Genomic DNA, 10,870 nt, shown 5'->3' on the forward strand with positions numbered 1-10,870 from the left:
ACTGCCATATCACGACAAGATGGTACATAGTCTCAAATCACAATAAAGATGTAATATCTACATATTGCCCATTGAGCAAACGTCTTCTGCAGATGTATTCAGGCACAAATCACTCCCTCATAAAAGTATCTAATAGCTGAGGGGTAATAATGAGGTCTACTGAGCTCAAGCGCCCACACGGCGTCATTTTAGATAATTAATATGTAGGAAAACACACATGGACAGGACCAAGTATAGACACAGACGATAAACCAATTTTTTAAAAAGCAGCAGACAGAAGTTTAAAAGCTTGTTTAGCCTACTCCATCCACTCAAGGCCACTGAGGAAGTGTTTAGCCTGTGAGAATGGATAGACCGACCGACTGGAAGGGAGGAAAAGGGGGGAGGAGCGCTCGGAGCGGAGAGCATTGACGGGGAGAGGAGGGTTTGAGGACGAGAGGAGAGGAGGGTGTAGGAGTTCGGGGGATGTGAGGAAGAGAAGGAGGAGGGGAATACCACCCACTAAGCCAGTTGTGGAGAGGTTCTGGGGGTTGGGCTGCTCACAGGAAACAGTTGTGGCTCCATCCCAGGCCTCACACCGAGCAGCTCTGGGCCACCCAGTCACCGACAGACAGACCTACCAAATGGCCTGGCCGGGCCAAACCGACAGGGATTTGTTTATTTTTCATCCTTTGGCGGTGGGGGGGAAAATTGTTCAGCACAAGCTGTTTATTAGACCTTTGATTTGTCATGTGTCAGCGTTCGCTTGCGGGGAATGTGTATACATAAGTCCAGCTTGTGTATAGTTAGGAGGTTTGGAGGCTGAGAGGGTGTGGGCACAGAGGAGAAGGGAGGCTTGGGGGGCTGGGGGGAAGCCTCCCACGCTGAAGGCAAGGCTGAACTGCATTATGGGTCATTCTCCAGCTGTCCCTGACTGTTGATGTCACGGGGGACTGAGCTGTTGTGCCTGGTTTGCAATGGGTGCGGGGGAAAGAGGGGGCATGTGGACAAACACAGGATTCCTGCGGTCACATGGATGAAATGCAGTAGGCTAAACGGATCAGGGTTTAACGGAATTTGATGAGGAAACAGCGCTTTAGTTAGCAGTTACTGTGGAAGTAATCAAGTCATTGATTCACTGCAGTGTGGCTTTGTTATCGAGCTGCCAACCGATTTGGCTCTCTGCGACCTACAATCAGGGATATTCAAAAACAGATGGATATATTACCTTGGTATACGTACCCGACATAGAAAATACCAGCCATCCCTAAACGTGTGCGACAAATGATTTTTACCATTGTTGATTAATCTGTAGATTATCAATATGTCGTCTATGAAATGATGGTCAGTGTTTCCCAGAGCTCAAGGCGACATTCTCATACGTCTTGTTTTGTCCACGACACAAAGATATTCAGTTTACTGTCGAGGATAAAGAAACATTTAAGAAGCAAACCGAGAAGAAATCAAACCGACTTATCAGTTATCAAAATAATTGTTGATCATTTTAATAGTTTACAACGAATCAATTACTCAGTTGATCGCTGCAGCTCTAAATGGCAGTCAGCAGTGATATTTTCTTTATATAAAATACTTTCTTTAACTGTTATCAAGCACTTATAACTGAAGCAGCGGCGCAGTTAGAGGAGTCACACAGCGCTTGCAGGGAGCTGCCTCTGGCAAACTTTATACTGTCAAAGTATGATTTGACAGTGTTTCAGGAAACTTTCCTTCTTCATCAGTTTGATACAGAACAGAAACCACAGAGTAACTTGAAGGCTTTTCACTTGTCAACTTTCACCTCTTTTCTGCGTGCCAGCTTTTCCCACTGGACTGACAGAACCAGGACAAAAAGTCAAAATCTCCAGCCAGTTAGTCTGACTCATTTGAAAACCCACAAGAAGGAATCCAGCTGATGTATTTTAACTATCTGCAACATCATCAGTTAGTGACTGAGTACTGGAAGAAGCAGTATAGTCTAGTATCTTGACTCCAGGTAGCTGAGTAATCATAATGAAGCTTCAGTGACTTTCTACTGTACTGCCCTGTCATTTAATCAGAGTCCTATGAAAAATGATAGTAAGCCTATTTCCATTCCTGCTACATCCATGGTTGACACACCCACTCAAGGCTTGCTGTTTACGAGGGGAGGGGGCAAACAACACCTTCACAAACAGTGTTATTATTAGCACTGTGAAAACTGCCCTCAAGGGCACTTATTCATATATATATGTGTTGTTTAAGTTGCCTATATGAACAATATTAATCAACATATTACATAATGTCAGATACAATTAAGAGTGAGGACTTCAGTTTACAGGCATTATTTTCAGAAAATTATGTCTATTATAGACTTATTTATACAAACTTAAACTCTAATGTATGTAAACATAATACTATATACTGTCCTAAGTATTCCATGGCTGTTGATCCTGCATTTAAGTACTGTGAGGAAATTACAGATGGTTTGTAATCAAAGATATCAGCACCATGACATATTATCATGTTGCAGGAAATGTATTTACTTGATATGATAGTAGCCTACTATCTCTAAATAGTGTATTTTCCTCGTTCTTTCTTTCTTTCTTTCTTTCGTTTTTTAATTTTTTTTTATTTTTTTGCTGCTGGCTGTCATTACAATGGCCATCCCTAACAGAACCAGGTGGTGGCAGCATAACACTAATTTGGATTTCACCTATAAAGCCACAGAGGAAGGACGAGAACCAATCACGTTCACATTAAACAGCAAAAGCGCCATTTAAAACGTTTTATTTACTTTTCTTTAATTTCGTGTTCTTCTTCTTCTCAAATATTAATTTCACAATTATTATTAATTAATCACAATTATCATTATTATTATTATTATTATTATTATTATTATTATTATTGTTGTTGTTGTTGTTGTTGTTGTTATTATCATTATTACTATTCATTTTTACATTTTACATTACAAGTACAAACAAGGCACAAATGCACGTCTTTTATTTATAATCTTTGAAAATGTTTTGCCACATGGTAAGCAAACTAAAAACTAAAAACTAAAAAAATACATTAACAAAAAATAAAATAAGTACATAAATAGAATGGTCTAGTCTAAAAGTATCTACGAATATATGTATAAAAACCTTCCCAGTGAAAAAAGTATATATTTATGAATGAACATCAGGAAGAGTCTGACAACCAGCTGACAGCTTGGACACTGCAGGAGTTAACCACCTCCGGGAGGTGGCAGCGGTGAGACGCACCGGAAGTGAACTGCTGTTAAAAGTCAGAGACGAAGAAGAAGTTCAAATCTTGGGCGGCGTTAAGTTTGGCACGTAGGTAAGTTTGATTCTGTCGTTGTCGGTTAGAAAAGATAAACAAACAAATATAGAAGAATTGTGTTATTACAGCTCGATTATATATAAGTTAAATTATCGAGGAAAGGAGTGTGGATTTTTATAGCTGTGTAGTAGACAGATAGCGGGAGTTAGCTTGTTATCAACAGGCTAGCGTTACCTGAAATTCTGATTTCTCCACAGTAGCACACTTACTGGGGAGGTTAAAAATGGAGGGCAACCTGACCAGACTTCTTGTTGGACTCTCTGTACAAATCAGTCGAAGTGATGGTGAGCTCACATTGTTCTCCCCCTTTTCCAAATAACACTGTTTCGGCTACGTTAGCAAAGCCTGGCGTTGACTCGCCGTTTGTTTATATGATAACCAGGTCGAGTGCACCCGGCGACGGTGAAATCCGTGGATGGCGACAAGTCCACGGTTATGGTGGAGTGGAATGAGAGGAACATCTGCCGAGGAAAAGAGGCAAGTCAGTCATGTTATTTTAGCGATTATATGACCCATCCTGCCATCTCTTAAACGTCCATTATTATAAACTTCATGCATTTGTGAGCTGACCTCTAATTTAAGTTAAATTGACTTTATTCCTCCTCTTGGCTGATTTATTTTAGGTTGAGTTGAGCGAGTTATGTATACTCAATCCACAGCTATTGGACCATATAAACTCTGCCACCAGCAAAGCTGCTGATCCACCCCTTCCTGCCCCAGACAAGGTAAGTGTTGTCCACATAACAAAGTTACTGAAGCTGCTTCTTGTCAGTGTCACAAGGTTGGACCCTATTTCTGAGAATTTGAACATTACCACAATTTCATTTATATAATCGTTAATGAGCTGCTTCCTTTTTCTGTCTGTCCTGCAACATAAAAATTGTCCCACTTTCTCAATAAACAACTGAAGAACGTAAAAGGTACATGACAATTGTGTTCTTCTCTTTTTGTCTCTTCTGTAGAAGTATGAGGGTAGGCTGCGCTCATCCAGGATTCCTGCCCCTGCCCCTTGTATGTCAACATATTGTACTATTTCCTTTATACGTTGCCATGTCTTGTACTTGGTCTCCTAACGGCTCATTTTCCTTCCAAAAGCATCTGCTCCAGCAATCACCAATGCTGAAGATTCAGGTCGGAAAGGCACGCATGCTTCTCCTCTCCTAAATAAATTATTTGCAATTTTTTTTTAAATCAGTCCTTTTGGTGATTGGATGGTGTAAGTTAATAAAACTCACACCCCTCAGAGAGCTGAATTCTAACCACTGGCTGCTGATTACGCATAATTAATCATCTGCATATGGAATACTTTGGCTTATTCTGGGCACGCAGCATTATCTGATTTTGTCCATCAGCTCTAAACCCGGGAGGAAATAAGTGGAGAAAAAAGGAGTGCTGTGGAACGAACAGTGACAATGCAGTGCACTGCTTTTCTCTTTTCAAGAATTTGACTAATAGTAGCATTATTATTCTGTCAGTAACATTTTCAAATATATAATCAAATATTTAATCACCTGGTGCATTTGAGCTCTTCTGTATCTAGTTTGATCTGTCATGGCTCACTTCTCTGTCACTCCGGGTGTCTGACAGCTCACTGTCTGGCACACTTGCCACTGTGATCACTTTTGATTTATAACAGGCTTTGCATTACATTCAACCACAACAGAAATGGTGGTAGCAATATTTCACACTGATACTCTTACTGCAGCTGTCTGACTTTGATTTGTCTGACTTTCAGTCAGCCGGTCTCAGGCCAGGCAGACCTGTTTGTTCCAGGCCCCGGCCCCTGTTCCAGTGCCGGTCCAGACCTCTCAGCCTCCTGGGGCAAGCCCCGAGACGATCCGCCCTGATCTCCCTTCTTCTTCTTCAATCCTCACAAACTCTGGTTGGTAGTGTGTGTGTATATATATAAAACTATGCAATGCACAGAGCCTGCAGTAAACTGGCAAATGTCTTAACCGGAAAATGTTACTTTAATGTTAAATTAGGCCTAATTCTTAATCTCCAAACAAAATATGCTGCGTACATGACCCATATCAATCTTGCAGTGGTGTCGTATTTGGAATATAGCGGGATATTTGTGTGCATGTAAACAGTCTTCGGAAAAGGGAAAAAACTATATATAATAATAATAATTTAAACATGTGGATGTTTTGCACACTTACATTGGTAAAAGGATCACAACATATGAAACGCAGTGCATGCATTAAAGTCAACTTTCAGGTATTTTACTTGAACAGTTGGCTTTCTTTGTTCTGTCATTTTTAAATAGTTGTCATCTTTATAAACCTGAGTCTGTTCTCCTGCCTCATCCAGTGCTTCCAAGTCAGCAGCGTAGAAAGAACGAAACCAAATCATCACTGGCGCTTCTGCGTGAGGCAGTGAAGGAAAACGATGCACCTGAGAAAATGCCTCCACCGCCTGCAAGGGGTCAGTAAGATATTTCAGACTGACGTGATATCATGTGTATGCACCGATTTCCTATTTCTACAGAAAGTCCTTCTCAAGTCCTTTTCTTTGGTCTTATTTAGCACCAAACAGAGTTGTTGAGTGTGCACGTGTGGTTCGTATCACCTCCATGATATACTATGAGCACATACTCGTTTTGTGGTTTGAATTCGTTGGATATCGCAATGAAGATGAGGTGCTATTTAATGTTACTGGATTTTTATCTGCTGACAAACAAATCAAAGTATATATTATCTGTATGCACTTTAGGCAGAAGAAAGTCTGTGGCTCCCCAAGAGCTAAACAAAACCAACAAAAGGGTGTCATGTGTTGGAAAGCCCCCAGACATGCAGAACAAGAGGGGGAAGGTGAGATTTCTTTTGCTCATTCTGCCATTAATGGCTTTTTCAGACGTATAATTGTATCAGAGGTTGAAAGTTTCCCTTACAAGCAGTTACTTTGAGGTTCTATGTATTTATAGAACAGTTAACATGAAAATCTATATAAAGATGTACACAACTCACACAAACGCATCAAAATAAAACTGAACGTGGGTTATATATGAGCTTACCTTGTATAGAATGTCCAATATACAAAGGAAAACATTCCTATTATGTATCAAAAAGTTACATTTCCTTTTTAATTTGTCTCACATGAATGCATTTGGACCATCTCAGGATACAATACTTCTTGGAATTGTTAACGGGTGCTTGAAATCCTTGAAAGTGCTTGAATTTCAATGTTGTGTTTTCAAGGTCTGAAAAGTGCTTGGATTTTTGTTTAAGTGCTTGAAAGTGCTTGACATTATAATTCTGTGTCTTTCACAAAATTGGGATCAGACTTGATAATTAATTTCTGAAGTTTTTGCTATCATGAAATATAATTTTAGATATTTACAGCATAATACAATTTACATAATTGTGATTAAAAAGTGAAGAAAAAAATTATAAGTGTGTGTATATATACTCCTTTAGATACTTATTTTACCCCAGCAATAAGGTGCTGGACGAACCCTGTGTTAATGACCCAGCATAGGCCGGGGGTTGTATTTATTTTTTTAATCGAAACGTTTGACTTGGTTGGACCTTTTTTTTTTTTGAACAAGAGAATTTAATTTACATTCCTTTCGGTTTCCTTTAAGTTTGGAGAACCTTCTCGACCAAACCAGAAGTTCTACGACATGATCCAAGACTTCAGAGAGACCTTGGAAGTAACCCCCTTATCAACTACTGACCACGTGAGTTTTGTACTTAGGACAGTGTGCCTTGTATGAAGCTGTATGCTGCTGTGCCATTACAGCGCATTCTTACAGCACGTCTTGTGTTTTTATAGATTGAAGCTCGAAGAATTTGTGTGTGTGTTCGCAAGCGGCCCCTTAACAACAAAGGTATACCAGGAGTGACATCTCACATCCTGTGTGCAGTATCTTCTGATCATAAAATAAATGAATGACACTGTAAGAGATGATTGCCATCGTAGGCTGACTTTGACTTTCTTGTGTTTTCCAGAGATCACTAAAAAGGAGATAGATGTGGTGTCTATACCTGGAAACGGTGCCCTGCTGGTTCATGAGCCAAAGCAGAAGGTGGACCTCACCAAGTACCTGGACAACCAAGTCTTCCGCTTTGATTACGCCTTTGATGAGACCTCCACAAACGACCTGGTCTACAAGTAATGGCCTCATTCATCCTTCTTAGTTGGTGAAACGAAAAGTGGATTTGATGGAAGGTTTTCTAGATGAGACTGGGTGTTTTATAAGCCGTCAGTTTTTTCAGAATTTTTGTATTTGTCATATATGCTGTTAAATTTACGACGGGTGCTATTTTTTTCCTTCTTCTTTAGGTTCACAGCCAAACCTTTGGTGCAGTCCATTTTTGACGGTGCAATGGCAACATGTTTCGCCTATGGCCAGACGGGAAGTGGGAAGACTCATGTAAGAAGGCTCTGCTTGCTTTACGGGCTTGACGTGTCTTGAAGCAGGATTTTCCATAATTGGAATTCATTCATTTTTTTGCTTGTTTGGTACGTTTTCTCACTAGACGATGGGAGGTGATTTTGCAGGGAGGCAGCAGAACAGCGCTAAAGGAATCTATGCCTTGGCAGGTAGGACGGAAAGCATTCCCAGTGGCTCTCTATGCATCTCATATGGAAGGAAGTAGTTAAACAGGGTTTTTACATTGGGTGATTCCTGTTAGTGAGCTTAATCGATCTGCATTATTTGTATTAGTTTTTACTTAACTCAGGAAGAGTCCTATTGCATCTTTGCTGCTTTACCCTTTCAACTACCAGAACCATTCAGTTGGCCTTTTAACATGAGTCGTTCCTTCTCCAGCTCAGGATGTTTTCACCTACATCAACCACAGGAGATATGCTAACATGGATCTCTCTGCCTACGTCAGCTTCTTTGAGATTTACAATGGAAAAGTGAGATAAAAACCTCTCCTCCCGTCTCCATCAACACATTCACTGAGAATATTTCCCTGAAATGTCAGCGTTTTCAAATGTTACCTTAAAGTGGAACTTTTTGGGGGATTTTAGGTGTACGACCTGCTGAACAAGAAGGCCAAGCTCCGGGTTCTGGAAGATGACAGACAGCAGGTTCAGGTGGTGGGCCTGGAGGAAGTCTACGTGTCCACAGCAGAGGAGGTCATCAAGATGATACAGATGGGCAGTGCATGCAGGTACTCGTGTGTTAAGTGTAAAAATTAGTCATCAAATCAGATTTCAGTCTCATGGTACATATAATATGAAGTGTTTACCCTCGCTAGTCGGCACCAGAAATAACAGGTTAAACATATTAAATGTGCGCAATGCTATTCATGGAATATGGTTAACCCTATGGATTAGATTGTGCTTAATTTGGATCATTATTTGAATGTTTTCTTTTAGAACATCAGAGCAACACATTTTACAAAATATGTTTATGGTTTCACATCAATAATTCAAGTGTAACTTCTGGTTCAATAAAATAAAAGTAAAAAAAGAATAACTACTTAAAACTCTGATCTCTGCTTTTCTGTTTCTTCTCTCCTCCTGTCAATCTAGAACGTCCGGCCAGACTTCTGCAAATGCCAATTCCTCCCGCTCTCATGCCATCCTCCAGATTGTCCTACGGCGCAACGAACGCAGCTCTACGCTGCACGGCAAATTTTCATTGGTCGATTTGGCTGGAAACGAGCGCGGCACAGACGTCAGCAGCAACGACCGCAGCACTTTGGTTGAGACTGCAGAGATCAACCGCAGCCTGCTGGCTCTCAAGGTAGACTGCAGTGGAGTTGAATGAGAACAGAACCTAAAAGAATGTTTAAAATTCATACCTTACATAGCTGTTTGTTCATTCTTGTGTCCTGTAGGAGTGCATTCGTTCACTGGGAAAGAACAGTGATCACATTCCTTTCAGGATGAGCACTTTGACCAAGGTCCTCAGAGATTCCTTCATTGGAGAGAAGTCTAGGACCTGCATGGTATGTTTGGGCTTTTGGTGTTTTATGGTCTGATTTCCTCAAAAGGCAGATGTGCACCAATCAAGCACACAAACAGTGGTGTGAGTCTGTGTCCTCGTCTCCTTCCACAGATTGCCATGGTCTCTCCAGGCATGACTTCATGTGAATACACAATGAACACACTACGTTATGCTGACAGGTACAAATTTCGCTAATGAAGTTTAACTTGATTGTACTCCTGGATATTTTTTGTGATTTTAAAAAGTGCTTGTAAAGAAACTTAAAACTTGAAAAATGTTCCTCCGCTCTTTGACAGAGTGAAGGAATTGAACGGCAATTCTACGTCCAGTGGAGCAGCCAAGGTACAAGAGCCTTTGGACAGCTCCACAGAGGAGGTGAGATTGATTAAAATCATAGTTTATGTTGTTTTAGTGTATTTATAGTTGGCTTAACTTTTGCTGTTTACTGTGTGTTATAGGAATCTGTTGTGGACGCCAGTGTGTATGATGCCATATCTCAAGTGACAGAGTTGGAGGAGAAAGTCTATGTGGAGCTGAAGGTAGAGTTGGAGGACGTCTTCTCTTCTTTACAACATACAAGTAATAATGTCATGTTTATTTTCCTCGGCTCTTGTCCTGAAACATTAATCCCTTTTGTCTCTCAGAGGGTAAATGACTTTGTCAAGGCGATGGAGCAAACCTCTTATAACATCAAGGAGGAACTTCCCGACCTGGTGGATCATTCCCGGAAGATACTGGGTACAAACCAAAGCTTGATCTTGGTTTTCCATTAGTTTAGCAAAATATTCCAGTCTAAATGAAATGTTGAATACGCAAAACACCAACAACATTACATAAAACACCAACATCTTGGTGTTGAGTGCTTTACCATTGTTCATTAAGTCTTATCTGTCATCCACAGACATGGTGTTGGCTTTGCAGTCTGCTGTGGACCAGGAGAGTCTGGCGATGATGAAACATTAAGACGAACCCACAAACCCGCTCACACAGCTTTTTTGTTTTTACAAAACCTTTTAAAGCAGTTCTCTTTTGATTTTATTGTATTATGGACTTAAATAAAGAACATGCCTTTAGACACTATCTGATTGAAAATATTGCAAGTCTTGTAAGAAACCACTTTGGGGTCTCGCGGTGTATATTGTTCGATGCGGCACTTTTCGCTGTAGATGTTTAACCATGAATAAAGTTGGATGCTACTTTGAGAGCAGCAGCAGAAATTCTGTCAAAAATAATAAAGTGTATTTTGCTTTTATTCAAAAACACATTTGGCTCTTTTGAGTGGCATTTCTTTTATCAGACATTTGACAAGACATACAAGAGAATGTGTGCCGTAAAGTGTTTTAAGGGATGCACTGTATTTACTTTTTAGACTCGAATAAATCCACAAGTGATCACTGTTTGGTCAGACTGTATTAATATAAACTTTGAATGTAGTTTATGGATTTGCACCTAAACCACAACTAAAAATATATGATCCTCTGGCTTCACAGCAGGTTGAAGTAGGCGCACTGATTACAAATGAGTTTCAATAATTTATGCAGACGAATCCAGCTCACAAGCATTTGAGAGGAATTAACTTCATGGAAGATAGACTAAGCTTGTTTTTTTTGTGTGTGTTTTTTTTTTTTCCATTTCAGTGTCCACCTACCCTAAATTTTCTGA

At 40.2% G+C, this 10,870-nt stretch overlaps 1 protein-coding gene across 5 annotated transcripts; it reads left to right on the forward strand.

Annotated features, from left to right (window-relative positions):
• Nucleotides 1–3,205: 3,205 nt before the first annotated feature.
• kif2c (kinesin family member 2C) lies at nt 3,206–10,470 on the forward strand. 5 transcript variants are annotated; one of them, XM_030401602.1, is made up of 23 exons: nt 3,206–3,297; nt 3,498–3,584; nt 3,683–3,777; nt 3,924–4,025; nt 4,263–4,311; nt 4,396–4,440; nt 5,036–5,182; nt 5,614–5,727; nt 6,016–6,113; nt 6,887–6,982; nt 7,078–7,132; nt 7,254–7,416; nt 7,588–7,678; nt 7,785–7,848; nt 8,078–8,169; nt 8,284–8,426; nt 8,791–9,004; nt 9,099–9,209; nt 9,320–9,387; nt 9,505–9,583; nt 9,667–9,747; nt 9,853–9,946; nt 10,110–10,470. In XM_030401602.1, the coding sequence occupies exons 2-23, from the start codon at nt 3,524–3,526 to the stop codon at nt 10,169–10,171; spliced, it is 2,124 nt and encodes a 707-aa protein (XP_030257462.1). In that variant the 5' UTR covers nt 3,206–3,297; nt 3,498–3,523; the 3' UTR covers nt 10,172–10,470. The 5 variants fall into 5 exon arrangements, with proteins under 5 accessions (XP_030257462.1, XP_030257465.1, XP_030257466.1 ...); XM_030401605.1 differs by having other exon boundaries at nt 4,396–4,431; XM_030401603.1 differs by having other exon boundaries at nt 3,238–3,293.
• The last annotated feature ends 400 nt before the right edge of the window (nt 10,471–10,870 follow it).

This window comes from Sparus aurata, chromosome 21 (assembly GCF_900880675.1).
Source record: "Sparus aurata chromosome 21, fSpaAur1.1, whole genome shotgun sequence".
Taxonomy (NCBI): Eukaryota; Metazoa; Chordata; class Actinopteri; order Spariformes; family Sparidae; genus Sparus; species Sparus aurata.

Bases quoted from the DNA above. Each gene is read 5' to 3' on its own strand.
- kif2c (XM_030401602.1), top strand. From the start codon at position 3,524: ATGGAGGGCAACCTGACCAGACTTCTTGTTGGACTCTCTGTACAAATC. The intron at 7,679-7,784 runs GTAAGAAGGCTC...TTTTCTCACTAG, and splicing joins CGGGAAGTGGGAAGACTCAT to ACGATGGGAGGTGATTTTGC. The intron at 9,947-10,109 runs GTACAAACCAAA...TGTCATCCACAG, and splicing joins TCATTCCCGGAAGATACTGG to ACATGGTGTTGGCTTTGCAG.